We start from the raw sequence: 24,827 nt of genomic DNA on the forward strand, positions 1-24,827 counted from the left end.
GATGCACTTTCACCCTTCTCCACCCTGATTTCGGCCTCAGGAGGCTGACCTGGGTGAATGGTCTCCTGTGCCTACTGGTTTCCAGTAGGGTTTGGCCAATGGGAAGCCCCAGGAGGAGATCAGAGTGACGTCAGGGTCACTTATTCCTTGGTTTCCTCCCTGTGAGGTCACCTGAGCTGCCTGGGTTCAAGACACCTCACCCTGTACAATGTTCTTGGGTCGGGTTTCTGTTACTCTCTCTCCCTTTCTTTAGGTCTTGGGGGTGCTGATGCCCCTGCAGCTGTGGGCTCTGTGCTGGTTCCCGCAGTATCATTTGTAGTTATCTCACACTGTCTCATACCTGAGAGTACTAGTATTTTTCTATGATTTCCATGAGTTTTTGGAATGTCAATATTTGTTTATTTATTTATTTGATATGAGGTCTCACTATGTTGTCCAGGCTGGTCTTGAACTTGTGAGCTCAAGTGATACTCTCGCCTTGGCCTCCCAAAGTGCTAGGATTACAGGCATAAGCCACCACACCCGGCCCCTCAAAAATAATTTATAAGTAGCATCTTTATTAATTTAAATGTTTTGCTATAGAGCTGCTTGAAAACAATATATTGAACATCACTCCTAGTTTTACTTGTTTACTTTGTTACAATGAGAAAAGCAAGATTACAGTTTGTGATGTCTTAACTATTAGAATCTAAATCTGTAAGGTCCAAAGTAACAAATACCATTATAATTACATAGTTATTCAACCAAAATTAATGACTGTTTCTTGTATACTCTCCATGTGCTAGATACTATTCTTAAGGCTGAGGAAACAGTGGTGGCCAAGCAAGATGAGGCATTTGCCCTCCTGCAATTTACTGTCCTAATCCAGGTACCTTGGTAATCTAGTATATACCTGAGAACAGCCAAATATTAACACATGGCACAAACACTGTTCTTTTGAAACTGTGAAATTATTCAGAGAAAAATATCTTAACCAATAAATTAAAATGATAAGGGAGCTGTTAATGACACACAGATAGCATCCAGAGATAGCCATGTGATGACCTTTCTGGCCGCAAAGTCCCAGAAGATGGAAGCTGGGACCACCCAACTCCCATCTGCTCCTGCATTCCTATTCCAGCCTCTGAGCTTAATTTGGCTCCCAAGCCAGGGAAATGTAAGGACTACGGGATCCAGAGCTTTGTGGCTCTGCATTAATAGAAGTGTTTACTGCTGGCCCAGTTGTGACCTTTTATCTTACTTGTAGCAAGTGACCATTTAGGCCATATTTCACCACGTCCTGCTTGCCATCCCAGTTCCAGGAATATATTCCCCATCTTATGTCTCCAACCCCGGCATTCACTCATTACTGCTTCGTTTCCCCACTAATCTGTTAGTTATCTGAGCTTGGGACTATCTTGCCTGAATTTCCGCACTGCCAGTCCCGTGGCTGGATTCTCACTTCCTGTGTTCACCCTTCTCTCAGGAAGACCATCTGCCTAGATCTGATGCTAGATTCATGCTTGCTACAGCCTGCCCACTCACACTACAAATGTCTTCCTGTTGCCTCCAGAAAATATGTAGGAGATGGAATCAACAAATGTGGAGGATATGAAATCTGAAATAGGATGATTTTGAAGATTGTGGCTTGGTTGACTGATGGTTTCATCAGTGAGGTCAGAAACAGGGGAGGAGGAACAGGCTTGTTAGGAAAGGTGACAATTCAGTTGTAGACATGTAGAATTTGAGGAATCTCCTGCAGGATCTCCAGGAGATAGCCAGTGGAGAGTTGGATGCACGGCTTGAGAACTCAGGAAATGGTGTTACATTTGTGTGAGTATTTCTCTGTGCGCGTGTGCACACACACACGTTCAAGCATATCCACAAACAACATTTTAAAAACTAAAATTCTGGCTGGGTGTGGTGGCTCACACCTGTAACCTTAGCACTTTGGGAGGCCGAGGTGGGCGGATCACGAGGTCAGGAGATCGAGACCATCCTGGCTAACATGGTGAAACCCCATCTCGACTAAAAATATGAAAAAAAAAACAAAAAACAATTAGCCGGGCGTGGTGGCGGGCGCCAGTAGTCCCAGCTACTCAGGAGGCTGACGCAGGAGAACGGCTTGAACCCGGGAAGTGGAGCTTACAATGAGCAGAGATCCTACCACTGCACTCCAGCCTGGGTGACAGAGCGAGCCTCCGTCTCAAAAACAAAACAAAACAAAACAACCCTAAAATTCTGTCGGTGATCAAGATTTCTATATTTCTATACTTACATATAGCTGGAAAGATCACTGAGCAAACCACAGCTCTTTTCTCATTATGCAAATCTGTGCATGTTGTTAATCAACAGCTCTCCATAATTAGAAGCTCATTTCAACATTAATGTTGAAAGTCTTAACCACTCTTAAATTTATCTAAAGTCAGTAAGGTCAAATGTTGAATAAATATTTATTCAGTGAGGAGTATTACAGGTCAATGCTTCTAGCCTGAAAATTAATCAATCTGGGTCTGGTTTGGGCTTTACATAGGGTTTGTGGTTGTTTAAATATATTCTACCTGCCAATTAGCAATTTTTATTTTACATTCCCACATTCAAAAGATGATATATTGAATAGTCAAGAGGAATTAAAAATATAATACAATATTTTATTCTACCATAAGAAACTAAATCAGTACAAGAAACTCTGGTGAAGAAAGAGTATCCCCCTACCACATTTTGGGGGTATATGCTCCTTTAACAGGGCACTCATAATTCCCATTATAGTTAATGGGAGTTGCGTGTGTGTGTTATCAAGAGCACAGGCTCACCATCTCTATCAGAAAATGATTCCTTTTGTGTTGATCTCCTAGCTGTGTTTTCATTCTACCTTTTAAAACCATTACACCTAACAGAGTTTTTTTTAGTGCATTATCAGTAACTTTAAGAAGCCATCATTATCTCCTCTCTCTTAACCACATAATAGGGGGTAGGAAAGTGAGAGTGCAGTATATACACCATGCTGAGTAGAAGGAACTTGCCTTGAATTTGTGAGCCCCTCAGCCTATTTTCTGTAATGCTCAGTGGTGAATCACTCTTAAGTGCTCCATCATTCACTAGGATATGTGCTTCATGCCAAAGGTTACCAGATTACAAAAGTATTCTAGGCTCAGAAGGGACTCATAATTCACCGTCACCTTATTTTGACACTAAGAGAGAAAATATGTGCATCAAGACAAGTAGAGGTAATAATGAAAAAAAAACCTATATTAAGTTAACAATGCAGCAAACACTCCAAAGGGAAAAATACAGACTAGAACAATAATAAGGATAATAGAAAAGTAATGCTGTTAAATTATCAGAGACTTGCTGGTCGGCTCATGAACACTCCCCTGAGTGAAGATAGTTTCTTAAAGAGCTTCTCTTAGACATGAGAGGAAATGGGAAAGTCAAGATAGTTTCCAAAGTTGGAAGAAAATATTTTCTTATGCCAATGTTTCTAAAAGGGTCAAATACATTTCCCGAAGGTGAAGTGGAAATATTTAGAAAAAAATTAAAAACACAAGTGACTCAGAGCTGTTAACATGAGAAGAACGAACAATCTTAAGATTCCACAGGCAATCTGGTAGAAACCTCGTGAACTTAACCAAAGTGAAATCTTAGAGGGCCTCTGATTAAAATGTGGAAAAAATAATAACGATCCAATATTTATGAAAAGGTCCTGGGAAATATGTTCTTTGCATGGTAAGAAGGTCACAAGAATGTATGTATTAAATTTTACATGTCATTTTAGCAAAGTTATAAACCAATCAAGTGACATTTACACAAGAACACTGAAAGTATAATTACTAGAAAGTTTCATGCATTGCTATGGAGCCACAACTTTCTTTTCACAACATAATTTCATTAAAAACTTGTATGATGAGGATGTATATAACAAGGTTATCAACAAATGGCTACAGATGCTCTAGCTGATTACTTGGGACGTACTGGAGTTCCTGGAATATTTTGAGATGCCTGAACTGCTGGGTAGCAGAATACATTTTTAACCCCTTCAAATTCCTTCCTCTTCCAATTTGGTGTTTGCTACATCTTTTTGATGTTTTATACATTTGTTTAAGTCCCATGGTTTAATAGCTACTTTTTTCTTAACTATTTTTTAAATATAACATACATACAATAAAAAGGACCCATGTTGAGGGTAGAGGTCGATGAATGTTTTACAGATATGTAAATGTGTGTAACCCCCACCAGATGAAGAAATGAAAAAAAGCCTCCCCATGTCTCTTGCCATCAATACCCCTATACCTCAATAGCCACTATTCTGACATTTCATTAGTTTTACCTGCTTTTGCATTCTATATAAATGAAATCCTGCATTATGTCAATATATTAATTGTATTAAAATTTTGCAAACATTGGCATATTGAACTCAAATGTAAATCCAGATATGAATTTGTTCAACAAATTCATCTGTATATATTTCTACCCTCTCCTACAAACCATTATAAGAATTTTTTTTTTTTTTTTTTTTTTTTTTGAGACGGAGTCTCGCTCTGTCCCCCAGGCTGGAGTGCAGTGGCCGGATCTCAGCTCACTGCAAGCTCCACCTCCCGGGTTCACGCCATTCTCCTGCCTCAGCCTCCCGAGTAGCTGGGACTACAGGCGCCCGCCACCGCTCCCGGCTAATTTTTGTATTTTTTTAGTAGAGACGGGGTTTCACGTGTTAGCCAGGATGGTCTCGATCTCCTGACCTCGTGATCCACCCACCTCGGCCTCCCAAAGTGCTGGGATTACAGGCTTGAGCCACCACGCCCGGCCTGTAAGAATTTTTAAAATGCAAATTCTCCCTTTCGAAAACACCCTGCAGCACATATGCTTATTAGGATTCCTCCCCAGCCCTTCCAACTTAAAAAGTAGGAAGACATAGTGGTTTGAACTATGTAATGTCCAGGGTACAGTCTTTCTAATCAGTGCTGATAATGGGTTTCTTCAAAAAAGTGTTAAAAATAAAAACAAAAACATGGGGTTTTTTTAATTACATATTTTATATCTTAATACATTTTTTAAAATTTTATTTGTTTAAGCAACAGGATGTCACTCTGTCACCCAGGCTGGAGTGCAGTGGTGTGATTATAGCTCACTGCAGCCTCAAATGCCTGGATTCAAGCAATCCTCCTGCCCTCAGCCTCCTAAGTCGCTGGGCCTACAAGTGAGTGCCATCATACCTAATTTTTAAATTTTTTATAGAAATGGGGTTTTGTCATCTTGCCCAGTCTGGTCTCAAACTCCTGCGCTCAAGTGATCCTTCCACCTTGGCCTCCCAAAGTGCTGGGATTACAGGCAAGAGCCACTGTACCCACCTAAAAGCTATATTATCCAGTCAGCATATTTAGTGGTTTTCAGTGGGAAGGGGTATCTAGTCTGTTTTACTGCTGTAGAAGTCTCACATAATCTTAACATCTCTCCAATCCATCTGCTTTTCTTAATTCTCACTGATGATGCATTAGTTCATGCATTTATAAATGCTGGCTCTACCCAAAAGTCTTCCAGTTGCATTCCCTGCTTCCAGTCTCTACCTTACCTCTTTTCTCCACCTCTCATCCCTCTAGGCAAGCTGTATCAATAAGGGTCTCAACAAGAAACAGAATTCACAAGATAGTTCATATGAAAATACTTTAATGAAAGGACGAGTTACAGAGGGGTGAGCAGGTAGTAAGGGAACAAACAAGAGATGACGAGGCACTCAGAGACTAGCTACAGAGGAGGTGTTCAAGAGATAAAAGGAGAACATAAAATCACCAGAGAGCCCGGCGAAAACTAGAGCCATGGAGAAAGAGCCATCTGGCAGCTACTATAGTCATGAAGGAATGAAGCTGTTGCCGGACATGTGACACTCAAAGAAGGAAGGAGCAAGGAAGAGACGCCCCAATTTCCCTTTCTACCCACTTTCTGATATCCTTGCCTTGGCCTTCTTTATGTCCAATCACAAGGCAGTCCTTAAAGAAACTGAGGTCAACCCTCAGAGGCATAGAGCTTAGCAGAGAAGGGCAGGAAATGAATCTGGGGGGCAAAGAAAATAACCAGCATGTTAGTCTTTTTCCAGACTACTTTGAAAGGTCAGCTACCTAAAATGCAAACCTTATCATACCATGCACCCGCTTAAAATCTATCAGTGGATTTACACAATCTGTAGGACTAAATCTAAACTGGGATGTGCGACTTTGCCCCTGCTTATGGCTTCATTCCCCAGTTCCTGTCTTAGCCTATGGCCACTGTGAATTATTTCCAGATTCACCAGCATTCTATGCTCTCACACCTCTGTCCTTTGTCCATATTTTTTTCTCTTCCCAAGGTACCTTTCTGAATCTGCTTGGCTAACTTCTTCTACTCAGCCTCTGAGAATCAAAGACTTAGCTCTAGAATCACCTCCTTCCAGAAGTTTCCTGAAAAGTTTTTCCAGGTGTTTCTATGACTTCCTTACCTAATCCCATCATTATAGAGATGCTCCTTGAGTTATGTCCTGATAAACCCATTTTAAGTCGAAAATATATGTTGAAAATGCATTTTACTCTAATAAGCCCATCGTAATGAGAAAAAAAAAAATCGTAAGTTAAACTATCAGTCAGACGCCATCCATAATTAGTTGAGTGAGTGTCCTGTCTTTCTCCCTTGAGAAGAAGGATGTGCAGTTTTTTGTTTTGTTTTATTTAGTTTTTTGAGGCAGGGTCTTGCTCTGTCTCCCAGACTGGAATGCAATTGTGCGATCTCAGCTCACTGTAACTTCCGCCTCCTAGGCGCAAGCCATCCTCCTGCCTCAGCCTCGTGAGTAGCTGGGACTACAGGCACATACCACGCACCCTGCTAATTTTTTTATTTTTTGTAGAGACGGGGTTTCACCATGTTGCCCAGGCTGGTCTCTAACTCCTGAGCTCAGGTGATCTGCCTGCCTCGGCCTCCCAAAGTGTGGGATTACATCCGCGCCGGGTCCATTTTAGTTCTTAATACAGCACCCATCACCATTCCTGGCATATGGTAGGCAATCAATAATATATTTTTTTCAAATTAATAAATGAAAACTAAATATTAGGAAAGAAGTAAGAAAATAACATAGCTATAAAGCTCTTTGAATGTTAGGTTATTGGGAAAAGCTGTGGAAAGCCAAGGATTTTCTTTCTCAAATTCATTTTTAGGATTTTCTTTCTATACGAAAGACCACAGATAATACAGAGAAAGGTAAGAAAAAGACCACAAACCCAATGACTTGGAATTTGAATCATAAAGGTTCATTCTAGACTTGGGCAATATCTAGAACTTCTAGAACAATCAGTTTTCTATAACATAGGAAAGATATTGCCTTGATGTTAGCTTTAACTCCTGCCAAATAATGCTTTAAATTATTTAAACTTTAAAAAGGTGTATCAACGCATACATTGCCGGTAAATTCATGTTCCAGTAACTTTTCTTTGTATGTTAAAAATCTAACTGTGGAAAACATTCTAGCTTGGTTTGAGAGTCTAATAGTACAAAATGCTTTATCTCCTAAAATTCTTTGAGAGAAAACCAAAATGCTACCACACTGCAACAAAATACTGAAGAATTATTTGCTATGTCGGTTGACGTATTTTTATTTAGATTTTGCCTAAGATGCCACATGAAGCCTCTATAAGACATTTTTTCCCTAAAACTTACATACGTATGTACATATATATATGTTTTACATCCTAAAAAGTCTACTTCGTGTCTTCACCAAATGTGCAGCAGTGTGATTCACAGGTTCACCACTGGAAAATAGCCCTTCTTAAAATTCCGCCAATGTTGGGTCAAAGATCTTACACTACAACACATACTACACTGTGAGCACGGATCAATTAGACGAGAATACAGAGAAGCTTCTCAACGGAAGAAGGCCTTGGAGTTGGAAACCTAAAGGAGGGGACACACTACATGTCCCAGCACATCTTGCAACGCCCAGCGACTGCAATTCCCAGAATGCACTGCTCGTCGCACGCAGATTTTCCTTGTTGCCGGGGCTTGTAGTTCTTCCCGGTCGTGTCAGTTTGTAAGGCAAGGGCGGTAGTTGGATTCCTGGCCCGAGGATATTAGGCGTAGTTTTCCAGTTTTTGGCAAAGCGGAAATACTTAAGGCCCCTGGGTTTGCTGAGTTCTTTGTTTTATCTACCGGCTTCTGCTTTACGACAGGTAAGTCACGGAGGAGCTATAATTCCTCGTAGCAGGGCCCCACCTTTTATTTCTGGGAGCGACCTCGTTCTGGTGAGGATATTTGTCCCTAAGCTCTCGCCGTAGCAGCCGCCGCCCATCCCTCTTTGTGTGCTTTGGAAAGCTGCGGAGCTGGTGGTGGCTACAGTTGGTGTTGGGGGCTTAGGCGAGAGACGTTACCGGGAAGTTGCAAGCGGGAGGTGTCTTCCTCAGCCAGTCACCTGGCAGGTGAGTTGACTGTTGATCCCTCAAGGCCTCCCCGCCTGTGTTCCACGTCGCAAATCGAAGGGCGGCTTGGCAGTTCCTGCTGACAGCCCCTCCCGGCCCGGCTTTGGGGAGGAAAGGCGGGGAGACCCGGGTACGGTGACTCAGGGCGGCGCGGCGAGAGGAGTCCACTCCTTTCCCTTCTCGACCCTCCAGAGGCGGCCTGGGGAGCCTCGAGGCTTCTCCGGCGCCCACTGGCTTCTCCTGGACTCCCTGCCCTGGACCGCGCCCTCCTGGCGGTGACCCCAGGGGAGAAGGTGATTCCTTTTTGCCTTGCCCCATTTTACAAATTAAGGCCATCTCAACTTGCCTTGATAGGGTCTCCTCTCACCTTAAGTGTGATGGAAAGTCCCCGAACACGGAGGTTCTAGCACAAAACTCTAGAGTTTCTCTTCTCTTGAGTTTTAAGAACGTGAACATGTCAGTCATGGAGGAAGGCTCTGGCTTCTGTGAGGATGAGAGGATTGGTCAGCTATAGTTCAGCTGGTCAAGACTTTGTTGTTGGGCTTTAACTAAAAATGCTCTTGTTTTAATATCAATTAGTGTTGGTATATCTATTTTACAGTTGACGTTGAGCAAAGCATAATATGCCTAGCGTAGCATACAGTTACGTATGGAAGTTCTCTTCACCAGCCGTTTGGATGGAGCTGTTTAGAGGTGTAGAAAGGGTGGAATAAGAAACACGGTCGCTTGCTTTTAGTTTGTTCAAACAAATACTGTGTATGTATTTCAGGGTCTGCCATGTCAACTTTTCATCCTTTTCGTATGCTTGAAAATTGTCAATTCGCTTGCCAGTCTTAATGGAGTTTAGTAGCTGAAATTTGTTTTATCCATTTGTTAGTAGGTGAATTTCTCCTCTTGACTGACTTACCTTTATTCAGATTTAACAATTGTGCTTTTTAAGAGATTTTCCCTAACCTCTGGGAATACAAAACTGTCAGAGGTTATTCTCCTAGTTTTCTTGATCTAAAGCATTTAATACTTCACTTGTACAGGGACATTGAAAGAGATTGATCATTAGGCAATAAGTCAATCCTGTGGAAAAGGTAACGAGTTCCTGGCTCCTGCCTTATGCTCAGCTGCTAGGCTACTTTAAAAAAAAAAAAATCCTAATTCATTGCTTCTTCCTAAAACTCAAGCTGAAGTAGTGTTAATGCAATTGATTTTTGAAGCTCAGTTTGTAATTCTGTCTACCGTATCTATTATTCATTAGCCAGTGTCAATTGTAATGTTAAGAACCTTCTGCCGGATGTTGTGAAGACGACAAAAATAACTAAAAAACAGTCCCTGATTTCAAGTACATTACAATCTAATAGGGAACATTTCAGGTATGTCCACAAATAATTGTGCTAAAAGTGCCATCACAAGATATAGGTAAGGTGTTGTTGTGGAGAAATACAAAGTCGTTTGATTTGATAGCTAATGATGGTAACTCTGGCATTTTGCTTGTCTTTAGTATTACTACAGCACTTTTAGAACTTACAGAAATTTTCAGTTTGACTTCCTATTGTTTTTTGTCAAGTTTCTGTGAATGCAATAGAATTGGTAATAGTTTTGATCCCTGTCATATAGCTTAAGAGCTTCTAAATGCCAAACCTTCTCCTCTGTTTTATGAGCCAGTTTTGACCTTTATCTTGGGTACCTACTATATTGTCATCAAAAACTTTGAGACATTGTGTATGCAAACATTAAAGTGCTTACTATAGGCTAGCTACTGTGCTCTACTCTAGGTATATTATATATATTTGTTTATACATTTTTTAAGTCTTAGTAATAATATATATGCTTCCTTTATTTTATTTTTTAAAAGTTTATTTTTTAGAGACGCTCTGCTGCCTAAGCTGGAGTGCTTTGGCATGATCACGGCTCACTGCAGCCTTGACTTCCTGGGCTCCAGCAATCCTTCCAAGTAGTTGGGACTACAGGCACATGCCACCATGCCCCCCTAATTTTTTATTTTTCTTGCCTTTTTTTTTTTTTTGGTAGAGATGGGGTCTTGCTGTGTTGCCCAGGCTGGTCTCAAACTCATGGCCTGAAAGCAGTCCTCCCACTTTAGCCTCCCAAAGTAAGCTACTGCCCAGCCCCATTATTTTAAAAGTAAGATTTTTGTGCTCTTTTGAGATAGCATTGAACTATATGGCCTTTTGGGACAGTTCTCTTCTTGGAACACTAGTTTTTTCAACTGTACTGCTTTTACCAATGTAACGATTACATGTTTCTAAGGTCACAAACATGTCAGACAAAAGTGAATTAAAGGCTGAGTTGGAACGTAAGAAGCAGCGACTGGCCCAAATCAGAGAGGAAAAGAAGAGAAAAGAAGAAGAAAGGAAAAAAAAAGAAGTATGTTTCATTTTTTTCTTAAATAAACAACATAAAGTAATTGTGTTTTATTTCACATATTTATGTATTTACATATAGATTGGTGCAAAAGTAATTGTGGTTAAAAGTAATGGCAAAAACTGCAGTTACTTTTGCACAAACCTAATAATTTCAGGATACTTAAAAATCTGGCAGTTCTGACTGCAGACATAGCACTATAAGTGAATCTTGAAAGAAGCAAGATATGTGAAAATGACAAAACTGATAAAATATTTTTAAAAACAATTTCATATAGATTGATGCATTTCTAAAATTTCATTTATAAAAGTTCAGTTTACATATTTAGTCTTCTAGGAGTATATTTATTATAAAGTAAGGTGCATCTGTATTTTTTTTTGTTTTGGGGTTGTTTTTTTTTTTTGAGACAGCGTCTCACTGTGTCACTCAGACTGGAGTGCAGTGGTGTGATCACAACTCACTGCAGCCTCAATCTCCCCTGACTCAGGTAATCCTTCCACTTCAGCCTCTGGAGTAGCTGGGACTACAGGCACATGTCACTATGCTAGGCTAATTTTTGTATTTTTTGTAGAGACGGGGTTTTGCCATGTTACCTAGGCTGGTCTCCAACCGCTGAGCTCAAACAGTCCTCCTACCTCAGCCTCCCAAAGTGTTGGGATTACAGGCGTGAGCCACCACACTCAGCCAAGAGGTCTATATTATAATAGCTCATAAATATGGTATATATATATCATAACTTAGTTTGGACTTTGAATTTATCTGAATATTTTGCTAGTCTGAACTGCTAATTTGTAAGAATGGATAATATTAATGGCAAATAAAATATACATAATAGATGATTTAATTGACTAAGGGATTTGTTCTTATCTCTTATGAGTTAGTCATTGAAATATTTTTACCGAGTAGTAGGTATGATGGTACCATAAAGGTGGACCAGGTACTTCTTTTGATTTTTTGTATCAGAAATATGCATCACGTTATATACAGCAAATGTACATTGACCCTGAGCTGGAGACATTTTACTTGTTCCTACATTGAAATATACTTTTATCCCTATGGAAACTCTTTAGACATATCTGTGTACTTTTACTGCAGATATCTTTTAAATAGCTAGCGTAAGGTACTTTTTCCTGTGTGTCTTTAGGCCCAAGTTTTTATATATGATAGCATAAATAATAGCCAAGACTGCCAGAACTATCTCTTGGGGACTAAGAGAAAAACAAGTAGTAGAAAAGTTGAAGGTACAATTTATGTGCAGCTTTACTATGATGCTGTAAAGGCCTGTAATTGAAGAATTTGCTAGTTTATTCTGCACCTTTCTGTGATACATTATAAGAGGGTTGGAGCTTTACATTAGCTATTAGATTAAAAGCTGACTGGTAGAAGCATGATTCAGGTTGGCAGAGCTATTCCAAAAAAATGTTTATAACCCTAAACATTTCTGTGCTGAGAGCAGATTTCATTTTTGTTTTCTAATGATGGCCATAACTGGCAAAAGTGGCTTCTAAGGGATATCTATTGCATGATTTATACCTAATTTAAAGTTTATAAAACTATTGAGTCACACAGACCAATGGGAGAAAACAAAGTTTATAAAAATGTTATAAGAGATAACACAATGGTATTAAACTGTGAGTCTATTAATATATTTTTATCAACAGTGAAGCATCAGCTTGATACTACAACCTGTTTCGTTATTTTGATTAATTTTTCTGATGACTTTTAAGTCAAAATGGTATAGAATGTTATGGCTAACAAAATTCACTCCAGACAATGTCTAAGTAATAGTTGTCTAGTTGGCATAGGGATTTGAGATTTACATAAAAAAACTTTTCCTTGGAAAGCTTACATTTTACTTGAGATGTCTTGGATGATCTGAGAGTATTGAGGTTTATCTAGTTTAACCAGAAGATTGTGCTAAAACTATAAATGGCTGAGATAAAAGCTGGCGAAAATTTTCATAACAAAATGTTTTGTGCTATGCAAAAGTGAGTTTAATTTTACAAAACCCAATCCCAAATAAAATGAAGACATCATACAGAAGTCTGTGATACTGTTTTTCAACAAATATTGTTATTTACTTAAAATTTATTACCTCTTAAATAATTACACTGTAATTTTTTCATTGTATGTGATATTGTATCTAACCTTTTGTGCCACTTGGGGAAAATTGTCTATTATTCCTAACCATAGACAGCAATTTCATACTGTAGATAATTTGAAGTTGACTGTACTTCTTGAGTGTATCTGTTAGGAAAATTTTTGTGGAAACTCCTTGATTACATATAAAACAGAGCAGTTTAGTACATATCATTTGGAGGTTATTTACTAGAACTCTGTTGAGAATGATTTTCATTTAATGACTATAAAAAAACTTAACCTGTACTCAAAACTAAGTTCATGCCTTAAAAGTATACAGTGTTAGCATATTATTTAAAACATTTTTGCAAATAAATGTTTCATACTATATGTAAACGTAAGTTTTTAACCTAAAAATTTTAGACTGATCAGAAGAAGGAAGCTGTTGCTCCTGTGCAAGAAGAATCAGATCTTGAAAAAAAAAGAAGAGAAGCTGAAGCATTGCTTCAAAGCATGGGGCTAACTCCAGAATCCCCCATTGGTAAGGTTAAGAATATATCCATTTATAAGAGATAGGCATAGATTCTGTTCAGCTCAGACATAACTGAGTGGGTTGACTTGATATATTTTACATATTTTCCTTGTATCTCTAAAATTATTAATCTTATAATTTATTTGGAATTGTCTTTTTTCCAGATATGCTAGTACATGGTTATTTTATTTGTTCAAAAGAGCTGCAAGAGTAATTATTAACATATACTGAACTACCAATTGACTTCTCTTATTAAATCAGTAATTTATTTCAACAAACATTTGTTAAGCAAGTTTTGTGTGCTATACTGTGTTAAGCTCAAAGATAACTGGGATTCCTGATCTGAACTCTGTATTCTTTTCTGGAGATTAGAGAGAGATACAATCAAAATTATATTGTTAGTATGCAAAATATATTAATATTCAAAGGTACAGGATTGGAAGGATAAGCTTATAGCCTTCTGCTGTCATTGCTAATAAGGGAGATAATTTTGGTAGCTTACTTTGGCAGTGATTTGACTTAATCTTTCTATTTTTCTGGGTTATTAATTTTGATAACAGTACTAGACGAAAAAAGCTGAAATAGTAGAGGTACACAGGCAATCTAGTTACATATCAGGAACAAATGCTTACTTAAAATAGTTCTGTGCTGGGTGCTGTTACATAGTAGTTTAGTTTAACATGGCCTTTATCCTTTAGAGACCTAACATTTTAGGGCTAGTTTGTGGGCTTATTTTATCTAGTCCAGGGGACAAATACTGGAGATTGTAAATGCTCTATGCTTGTTGTGAAACTGCAACATAACTGTCCTTAGAGCTGATATTTCTAAAAGGTTTCAAGGTGAAAAGGCTGGCTACTCTTATGGTCAGCTTAATTATTTCTTTTCAGCTCCTTTTCTTTTCTTGTAGAATTTGAAGACTGAAGTATATTAATTTTATGTATTTATTCAATAAGCTTATGTTGAATATGCAATTTTAAAAGTAAATGAATCAGAACACTTTTTTCTTGTAACTAAACCAAGTTGCTTGTTAGCCTTTGTTTGAGTTACCTTTTTTTTCTGTGCATTGGCTTTTGTTTTTCTCCTATAGGGTTTTTTTTCTTTTATGTTCTTCTTAAGACTTTAGTTTCACTGAACTCACTTGTTCATATTTCTTTTTTTCTTTCTTTTTGTTTTTTTTGAGACTGAGTCTCACTTTCTCTCCCAGGCTGGAGTGCAGTGGCACAATCTCAGCTCACTGCAACCGCCACCTCCTGGGTTCAAGCAATTCTTCAGCCTCAGCCTCCTGAGTATCTGGGACTACAGGCTTGCGCCACCATGCCTGGCTAATTTTTGTACTTTTAGTAGAGACAGGGTTCAAACTCCTGGCCTCATGATCTGCCCACCCCCAAAGTGTTCATATTTCCTAATTTATGGCTGGGTTAGTTCTTTGTGTTGCTATGAAGGAATACTGAGGTTGGTAAACTTATAAAGAAAAGAGGTGGCCGGGTGGGGTGGCTCACGCCTGTAATCCCAGCACTTTGGGAGGCTGACGTGGGCAGATCACCTGAGGTCGGGAGTTTGAGACTAGCCTGAGCAACATGGAGAAACCCCATCTCTACTAAAAATACAAAATTAGCCGGGCTTGGTGGCGCATGCCTATAATCCCAGCTACTTGGGAGGCTGAGGCAGGAGAATTGCTTGAACCCGGGAGGCAGAGGTTGTGGTGAGCAGAGATCTGGCCATTGCGCTCCAGCCTGGGCAACAGGAGTGAAACACCATCTCAAAACAAGAAAAGAGTAATTGGCTCATGGTTCTGCAAGCTTTACAGGAAGCATGGTGCTGACTTCTTCTGACGAGGCCTCGGGAAGCTTCCAATCATGGCAGAACGCAAAGGGGTGTCAGCATGTCTCATGCAGTGAGCAAGAGCAAGAGGTGGGGGAAGATGCCACACAGTTTTAAACGAAACCAGGAGGGGTCCGCCCCCATGACCCAAGCAACTCCCAGTAGACCCCACTTCCAACACTGGGGATTATATCTCAACAAGAGATTTGGAGGTGATGTCCAAACTGTATCAATGGCCCATCGCCATCATTAATTCTTGAAAGACCATTCTCTAGGGTTTGTGTATGTGTCCCTCATTTCTCATATCTAATTCCATTCTCATTCCCACTAATGCATTAAGTGCCCGCTTTTGCAGTTTTTTTTGTTTGTTTTTCATTTTTTGTTTTGATTTTTGAGATGGAGTCTTGCCCTGTCGCCCAGACTGGAGTGCAATGGCGTGATCTCAGTTCACTGCAACCTCCACCTCCCGGGTTCAAGCGATTCTCCTGCCTCAGCCTCCCGAGTAGCTGGGATTACAGGCACATGCCACCACACCTGGCTAATTTTTTATGTCTTTAGTATAGATGGGCTTTCACCATGTTGGCCAGGCTGGTCTCGAACTCCTGACCTCGTGATCCGCCCTCTTCGGCCTCCCAACGTGCTTGGATTACAGGCGTTAGTCACCATGCCCGGCCCACTTTTGAATTTTTAACATACATCCTGCCGGGCGCGGTGGCTCAAGCCTGTAATCCCAGCACTTTGGGAGGCCGAGATGGGCGGATCACGAGGTCAGGAGATCGAAACCATCCTGGCTAACATGGTGAAACCCCGTCTCTACTAAAAAATACAAAAAAACTAGCCGGGCGAGGTGGCGGGCGCCTGTAGTCCCAGCTACTCGGGAGGCTGAGGCAGGAGAATGGTGTAAACCCGGGAGGCGGAGCTTGCAGTGAGCTGAGATCCGGCCACTGCACTCCAGCCTAGGCGACAGAGCGAGACTCCCTTTCAAAAAAAAAAAAAAACATACATCCTTCAGATTATCCTCTGTTTTTCAAGGTTTCACATGTCTGTGTATACACACTTTATATACATAAATGGCATAGTGCTGTATGTCTTTTGTTTATTCCATGTTGCTATATACAAATTTAGTATTTATTTCTAATATACTGTATCCTATTATGTACCACATTTTACTTATCCATTCCCCCAGTGCTATGCACTCAGTTTCCTTTTGTCTCTTTGCTTTACCATCATAAACAACACTGCAGAAAGTATGTGTTTTTTCCCTTGAGAACTGTGGAATACTTTCTCTGGGGTGTATGCCCAAGAATTGACTTGCTGTGTTATTGTATATAAGACTTAGCTTAATTAGGTTCTGCATATCACTCTCCAGAATGGCTACAAAGTTTAGCCTACCATTACCAGTGCCTGAAAAAGTAACTGCTTTACCATATTCACGTCATGACTGGATGTTATCCAGCTTTCTAATTTTTGCTAACTTGAATATAAAGTGGTACATCGAAATGTTTTAATATACATTTATCTGATTACAGTGAGATTGACCACCTCTTTATATATCTTTTAACCATTCAAGTTTTCCCTTCTGCGAATTGCATATTCATATCCTTCTCCCCATTTACTACAATTGAGGTTCTTTATCTTCTGATTTGTAGGCATTCTTTGTGTATTTTGTATATTTTAGGGAGGACTTTTGTCTGTTTCAGTCTTTTAAAAAACCCTTCTCCTAATCTGTTACCTGTTAACTGTTTATAGTATTCTTCATTGAACAGAATCCTTTATTTTGGTATGGTCAAATCCTTCATTTTGATATGGTCAAATCTAGCAATTACAGGCTAAGTATTCCTAATCCAAAAATTCAGCATTCAGAATGCCCCAAAATCTGAAACATTTTAAGCACCAACGTGACACTCAAAAGAAATACTGATTAGAGAATTTCAGATTTCAGATTTTTAAGTTAGGATACTGAACTGCTAGGTATAATGCAAATATTGCAAAATCCAAAATAATCTATCACCTTTGGTCCCAAGCGTTTTGGATAGGGGATACTCAACCTGTATGACCCTTTTTTGTGTGCTTTTGGTCTTTTTAAAAAGAAATCCTTTCCTATGTTGTGGATGCAAATATATTTTTCTGTGTTTTTCATATTTTATAGTTGTACCCTTCACATGTAGATATTTGGGTTATATTTTTTAAAATATGAGGTAGGGATCCAACCTAATTTTTCTCTGTATAGTTAGCTAATTTTCTCAATGCCATTTATTAGTCTATCTTTCCCGCCCCACTGAAGTCTGATGCCAACTTTGTCATACAGTAAATTTCCATATATTTCTGGGCTCTATTTTCACTATGGATCTATTTGTTTGATTCTACACAACTCAGTTTTAATTACTGTACCTTTGTGTTATATTCTAATATCTGGTATAGAAAATCACCCCCTGTGTTCCTTTTACAAAATAGTCCTAGGTTCACAAACATTTTTCTTCCCCTCAAGAAATTTGGTTTCCCTCCAAAGTGTTGCTATACCATACGTACATTGCGTTGCTATATGTTTTTATATTTTGAATTTTTATTACTATTTTTTGAGACAAGGTCTTGCTCTGTCACCTAGGCTGGAATGCAATGGTGCAACCATGTCTTGCTATAGCTTCAACCTCCCAGGCTCAAGTGATCCTCTCACCTCAGCCTCCTAAGTAGCTGGGACCATAGGTGCACACCACCATGCCCAACTAATTTTTTTTTTTTTTTTTTGTAGAGATGGGGTCTCACTGTGCTGCCAGGGCTGGCCTTGAACTCCTGGGCTCAAGCGATCCTTCTGCCTTGGCCTCCCAAGGTGCTGGGATTATAGGCATGAGCCACTATACCCTTCCTAATTTTAAAAAATCTAGAATATTCTCCACACACATACTACTTTTTGCCTCATGATATCTACTTGTTGAAGAGGGTGGGCCAATTGGTTTGTAGACTGTCTCCCCTCCTGGGTTTGTCTGATGGCATTCTCACATTTAGCTTTTATCCCTTATATTTCCTTTGAACTGGAAGTTAGATTAAAAAGCTTGATTTTGATCTAATTCAAACTGTGCGTGGTGGTTCACACCTGTCATCCCATTGCTTTGGGAGGCTGAGGTGGGTGGATCGCTTAAGCCCAGGAGTTCAAGACCAGCGTGGGCAATATGGCAAGACCCTGTCTCTACAAAAAAAAAAAAAAAAAAAAATTAGCCAGGCATGATAGCAGGCACCTATAGTCCCAGCTACTGTGGAGGTTGAGGTGGGAGGATCAATTGAGTTTGCAAGGTTGAGGTGCTGGCCGTGATCGCACTACTCAACTCCAGCCTGGGAGACATAGCAAGACCCTATCTCACAAAAAAGAAAAGAAAATAAGCTTGATTCACTTTAGGCTGAACTTTTTTGGCAAGAAAATCTCGTAAGTGATGTTGTGTCCTTCGTATTGTATCACATCAGTAGCACATCTCTCTGGCCATTGAGCGATGCTGAGCTTCATTATTGGGTTACAATTGTGATAAGCTGATCTTTCCATCATAATTACCCCCTTGTGACTAATAGGTAATATCTGAGGGTGATACTTGGGCACTATGTGACTATTCATTTCTTTATCAGCCTTTTATCTGATGGTGTTAATACTTACTGACCTTCCTCATCTAAGTTGTTTAATTAGGAGTTGCAACATTGTTTTTGTAATTCTGCCATTTGTTCTATGTTTATTGGCTAAAGTTCTTCCGTAAAGGGGAGCGTTTCCTCAATAACTAGGGCTTTTTGGTTACCCTAAATGGTAGAAAAGCAGGAGACATGTTTACTTTTTTGCTTTAGTTACTAATAGTCACCTCCAGGCGTGGCAGATGAGTTTCGCATGTATTTTATCTTTTTTATTTATTTTTTTGAGACAGAGTTTCACTTTGTCACCCATGCTGGAGTGCAGTGGTGTGGTTTTGGCTCCCTGCAACCTCCGCCCCTCCCAGGCTCAAGCAATTCTCCCACCTCAACCACCCGAGTAGCTGGGACTACAGGAACGTGCTGCCACCACATCCAGCTAATTTTTGTATTTTTAGTAGAAACAGGGTCTCACAGGCTAGGCGCGGTGGCTCACGCCTGTAATCCCAGCACTTTGGGAGGCCGAGGCAGGCGGATCACGAGGTCAAGAGATCGAGACCATCCTGGCTAATGGTGAAACCCCGTCTCTACTAAAACTATAAAAAATGAGCCGGGCGTGGTGGCGGGCACCTGTAGTCCCAGCTACTCGGGAGGCTGAGGCAGAAGAATGGTGTGAACCCGGGAGGCGGAGCTTGCAGTGAGCAGAGATGGCGCCACTGCACTCCAGCCTGGGCCACAGAGCGAGACTCCGTCTCAAGAAAAAAAGAAAAAAGATTAGCTAATACTTTATTGAGGGTTTTTTGTATATGTACTAATGAATGAAGTTTGCCTTTGATTTTCTTGTACTGTCCATGTTCATGTTTCATCATGGTTATGGTTTTAAAATAAATTGGTCAGTTTTTGTTTTTGCTATTTTGTAGAATAATTTATAAAAGATGCCTGTTTCTTAAAAACTCGATAGATTTCCATTGTAGAACTGCCTTGGATTATGACTTTTTTCTACAGAGAGTAGAGAGCAGGGGTTATTCATTTGGAGTGTGTGTGTGTGTGTGGCGGCGGGTGGGGGTGCAGTTTAGAGACAGGGTCTCAGTCTGTGGCCCAGACTGGAGTGCAGTGGTGTGATCTCAACTCACTGTGGCTTCAAACTCGTGGGCTCAAGTCCTTCTCCTGCCTAACCTCCTAAGTAGCTGGGACTACAGGCAGGTATCACCATGCCTGGCTAGTTTAAAAAAAAATTTTTGTAGAGATGGGGTCTTGCTATGTTACCCAGGCTCGTTTCAAACTCCTGGCCTCAAGTGATCCTCCTGCCTTGGCCTCCCTAACTGCTCAAGTTGTTTAAATAGTTATAGTCTCTTCAGATTTTCTATTTCTTCTTATATCTGTTTTTTCTCCCCAAAATAACAATAAACATTTATTATCTCTCACAGTTTCTGCTGGTCAAGAATTTGGTAGCAGCTTAGCTAGGTGGTTCTGGCTCAGGTTTTCTCATTGGGTCAAAGTCAATATTTCAATTAGAGCTTTAGTGATCTCAAGTCTAGACGGAGGCTTGAGAACTTACTTTCATGGTGGTTCATTCACATGGCTGGCAAGTTGGTGTTGGTTGCTAGCGGGACAGCTGAGTTCCCATCCTTGTGGGCCACTCCACAGATCTACTGGAGTATCCTTGTAGCATGTTGGCTAGGTTCTCCCAGAGTGAACATTCCAAGAGAAAAAGAGAGTTAGAAGAAAACTGTCCTTTTTATGACTCAGATTTGGAAGTCACAAAGCATCACCTTTGCCACATTCTGTCCATTAGAAGAGAAACACTAAGTCCAGCTCACATTCACAGAGAATTTACCCATAAATCAAAGTCACAAATTTTTGAGGGATTTTCTGAGAGATTTCAACATTTTAAAAAATTGTAGCCTTATAGGTGATGAAAGGCATTTTCATAGAGTTTTAAGCAGGGTAGTGTCTTAGATGGGTCATTAAACCAAACTACTGTAGAGACTAAAGACTGACTTGTTTAATCGTAGCTATAACCAGCTTTCAATTATCCTACTTTGTTTGTTTTTTTGAGACGGAGTCTTACTGTGTCACCCAGGCTGGAGTGCAGTGGCACGATCTCGGCTCACGGCAAGCTCTGCCTCCCGGGTTCACGCCATTCTCCTGCCTCAGCCTCCCAGGTAGCTGGGACTACAGGCGCCCGCCACCACGCCCGGCTAGTTTTTTGTATTTTTAGTAGAGATGGGGTTTCACTGTGTTAGCCAGGATGGTCTCGATCTCCTGACCTCGTGATCCGTGTACCTCGGCCTCCCAAAGTGCTGGGATTATAGGCGTGAGCCACCGTGCCTAGCCAATTATCCTAGTTTTATAGCTTCTCTTAGGTGACTCTGATTTTTGAGAGTTGACTCTGAGAAAAGTTGGTTAAGATAAAAAATATGTCTTGATAAACCATTTGTAGCCAGTAACAAACTGATTTTATCTTAATCAATTAGAACTCAAAAAAAAGCTTTTTGCTGGGGGTAAATATTGTAGTATTAGTATTTTATTTTTATATTCATCTTGAATGGGCGTGTTTAGACTATAAACTTTAGAAGAGATCATTCCCTTGCTATTTTTCTTCTTTTTGGAGACCGAGTCTTGCTCTGTCTCCCAGGCTGGAGTACAATGGTACGATCTCCGCCTCCCAGGTTCAAGTGATTCCCCTGCCTCAGCCACCTGAGTAGCTGGGATTACAGGCATCTTCCACCAAGCCCAGCTAATTTTTGTATTTTGGGTAGAGACAGGGTTTCACCATGTTGGCCAAGCTAGTCTCGAACTCCTGACCTCAAATGATCTGCCCACCTGGTCCTCCCAAAGTGCTGGGATTACAGGCGTGAACCACTTCACCCAGCCCCTTGTTTCTTTATGCCAACTTTTTTTTGTTGTTTATGAGTGTAGATATGAGAGAGAAAGGGAGAAGGAAGAAAGATATCACTAAACCTCATACTGTTAGTTTAATGTTATTACTAAATTAAGCCATGGAGAGATAATTTAGTAAGTAGCTACTTTTTAAAATAAAAATGTCCTTAGTGAACATGATTGGCTATAGAAAGGTTTTGAAGAACATTTTATATGTGATTTAAACTTTAGTTGAATATTTGGATTAGTTGCAAGACAGTGGGGAAGGTAGCATATTTTATTTCCAGTCATTTTATAAATAGATTATTAATAAAATTTATTTTTTTGCAGAATATATTTTCTGGCATAATTTTCAACCAAGGTTTTTCTCAGTGGGGTGGAATAGTATCTTCCTCTTTATTAAATATTAGCTTATCTATTGTGAACTATTTAACTTCAGAGTTTTTAGCTGTCAGTAATTAAGAGTAGAGACTCAATTCTGGTGAGGATACAACATTGTAGGGAGCAGTAAATAAATATGCTTTGAAAAACAATTCAAATGTCATTGCTTTAGTTTATTTAGCTTATGATATCAATTTGAACTTTTCAATAATGTGAAGGCATGTGAGATTGTGTTTATCAAAGCAGCTTGAGCTGATTAACAATCGAATTACGAGTTTCCTCAAATAGCTATAAACAGTGTTGACTATTCCTTCCCAAAAAAGGTTAACACTGTGTTTAGATGTAAGAGTTTAAGTTTCCAAGTTAGATCTACAGACATCTTTTCCTTTCTTTGAGGTTCTTATTTCTAAACGATTTTTCCCTTTCTTGTTGGCAGATTTACCATTATAATGGAATCTGTGAAGGGTTAAAGGCTTTCTGAAGATCTCATTACCTTTAGAAAATTAGGCTAAGTGCGTGTCATAATCCTTAAAACATATGCCTACAAGTCCAGTACTTATTTATAATTTGGCCTGAAAAATACAGGATACGGATGAAGGCAATGGCTTTCAAACCTTTTTTGACAGTAAACCACAGTAAAAAATCTATTTTGTGTCATGACTCAGGATGGATACTTGTTCTTTTCAATATAGAATGTACTCCTTGAGTATTTATTAAATATTTTTAAATTATAGTAGTATAAAAACACTGGGTTTATTTTAAAAAAATCAATCTATTGTTTTCCTAAAGTGGAATTTTTTTTCCTACTAAAAAGAATTTGTTTAAAGAAAAAAGAGATACAGCTAATCAAACCTCTCATAACTTTTCTTTGCTGGTAGTTTTTTGTTTTTGTTTTTGTTTTTTTTTTAACAGAATCTCACTCTGTTGTTCAGGCTGGAGTACAGTGGCACAAACTACAGCTTCTGCCTCCAGGCTCAAGCAATCCTTTCACCTCAGCCTCCCGAGTAGCTTGAACTACAGGCTCACTCTATCATAGCCACCTAATTTTTTTTATTTTTGTAGAGATGGGGACTCACCATGTTGTGCAGGCTGGTATCAAACTCCTGGCTTTAAGCGATCCTCCTGCCTTGACCTTCCAAGATGCTGGGATTACAGGCATTAGTCACCATCCCTTCCTACTGGTAGATTCTTAATTACTTGGTAACTTGACTACTTTTGTTAGAGATTCTTGAGAGCAAGCAGAATATATTACTTATATTTTTACCCCTGGTACCAGCACAGGCTAGACACCTAAATTTTTGTTCCATTATTTCTAGGTCATATATGTCTTACCACCTGGTAAGGGCGAATTAAAGCCATTCTGCTTTAGGTCAACAACTAAATTGTATTTTAATTTAATTTAATTATTTTTTGAGACAGGGCCTCACTCTGTTACCCGGGCTGGAATACAGTGGTGCAGTTATGGCTCACTGCAGCCTTGGCCTCCTGGGCTCAAGCAGTCCTCTCGCCTCAGCCTACTGAGTAGCTGGGACTACAGCCATGCACCACCATGCCCAGCTAATTTTTTGAGAGACAGAGTCTTGTTATGCTGGCCAGGCTTGTTTCGAATTTCTAGGATCAAGGAATCCTTTTGCCTCAGTCCCCCAAAGTGCTGAGATTATAGGCATGACACACCACACCCGGGCTAAAATTTTATTTTCACTTCTTTCTTTTTTTTTTTTTTTTTTAATGTAATGCTCTGAATCACATTGAAAAGGAGAATAAAGGAAATGAAACACTTAAGAGAGATTAGTAGAGGATATTTAAACCTCATTATGAAGAGAAGGAGCAAGGGGAAGGGATAAATTAATATTTCAGAGAGTTAAGGTTTAAAGTAACATCTTTCAGAAGGTCAAAAAAAAAAGTAAGGTATGATAAATAGTTATTTAAATTTTAATAATCCACGCTAAGAACACTTGTGTCCAGAAGGGGGCATTATTGTAACGTGGGCTATGTTTGAGTACTGAGTATCATTGATGAGCTTAGAAGAGACTTCACAACTTTGGGTTACATGCATCCCAAAATCTCACTCCTTGCATTTCACTGTCTTCTACCAACACTTCCAATCCCTACATTCACCTTACTTGGCTGTCTAGCTTTTCCAGGTCTTTCTTCCTGATAAAAACCCCTTCTTGCCAGAGGCTTTCTTCTACTTGAAAAATAATTCAGCTATGTGCTATCCTTTGCCCTTGAGACTTCTGTGTAGTTCTGAGTGATTGACCCAGACTTAATGCTAATTCTAAATCTAGGTGCATTCCCAGGTCCTTTGTGGTCTAAAAATATTCTAGTTGTTTCTTCACAGGCCAAAAGCCAGCAGTGTTAATTTTATATCCTTGGAAGGCCAAGGTCTAAGCTGGCAGGAAAGGCTTTCTTGATTGGCTTTTTGTCCTGGAAAGTTAAAGAGGTACAGAGGTACAGTCTTTTTCACATTACTTACATGATCAGTGACTGCCATGGTTTAGCTTTTTTTTTTTCTTCTTCTGCAGTGGTTGTCAAAACAGGTATCTGTGCTTGAAACTTCTAAGAAGATGAAATTCATTAACATACTCCCCTGTGTTTATATTAATTCCTTTATTTTATACCATTTAAAGCCTGTTTTAGGCTGTTTTATATACAGAACTGTGGAGTAAAGGTAATCTGATTGAATCACTGTTCTTACTAAGCAGATCATATCTCATATACTTGGCAAAAATTATTAATGGTTTATG

The 24,827-nt window shown here is 39.5% G+C and overlaps 1 protein-coding gene across 19 annotated transcripts in view; it reads left to right on the top strand.

The window, feature by feature from the left end:
* The first annotated feature begins 7,667 nt into the window (after positions 1-7,667).
* The window catches only part of LOC105483243 (dynein cytoplasmic 1 intermediate chain 2), a 61,772-nt gene continuing 44,612 nt past the window's right edge, over positions 7,668-24,827 (top strand). For 11 of the 19 annotated variants that reach the window (XM_011743995.3, XM_011743998.3, XM_024793270.2 and 8 more), the window contains exons 1-3: positions 8,256-8,408; positions 10,668-10,784; positions 13,284-13,401. In XM_011743995.3, coding sequence (XP_011742297.1) covers positions 10,677-10,784; positions 13,284-13,401 — 226 coding nt within the window. In that variant the 5' untranslated portion in view covers positions 8,256-8,408; positions 10,668-10,676. Of the gene's footprint in view, positions 8,163-8,255; positions 8,409-8,508; positions 8,702-10,667; positions 10,785-13,283; positions 13,402-24,827 lie in introns of those variants that run through there. The other 8 variants (XM_011743991.3, XM_071072934.1, XM_011744002.3 and 5 more) reach the window with 6 other exon arrangements.

This window comes from Macaca nemestrina, chromosome 11 (genome assembly GCF_043159975.1).
Source record: "Macaca nemestrina isolate mMacNem1 chromosome 11, mMacNem.hap1, whole genome shotgun sequence".
In the NCBI taxonomy this organism is placed as follows: Eukaryota; Metazoa; Chordata; class Mammalia; order Primates; family Cercopithecidae; genus Macaca; species Macaca nemestrina.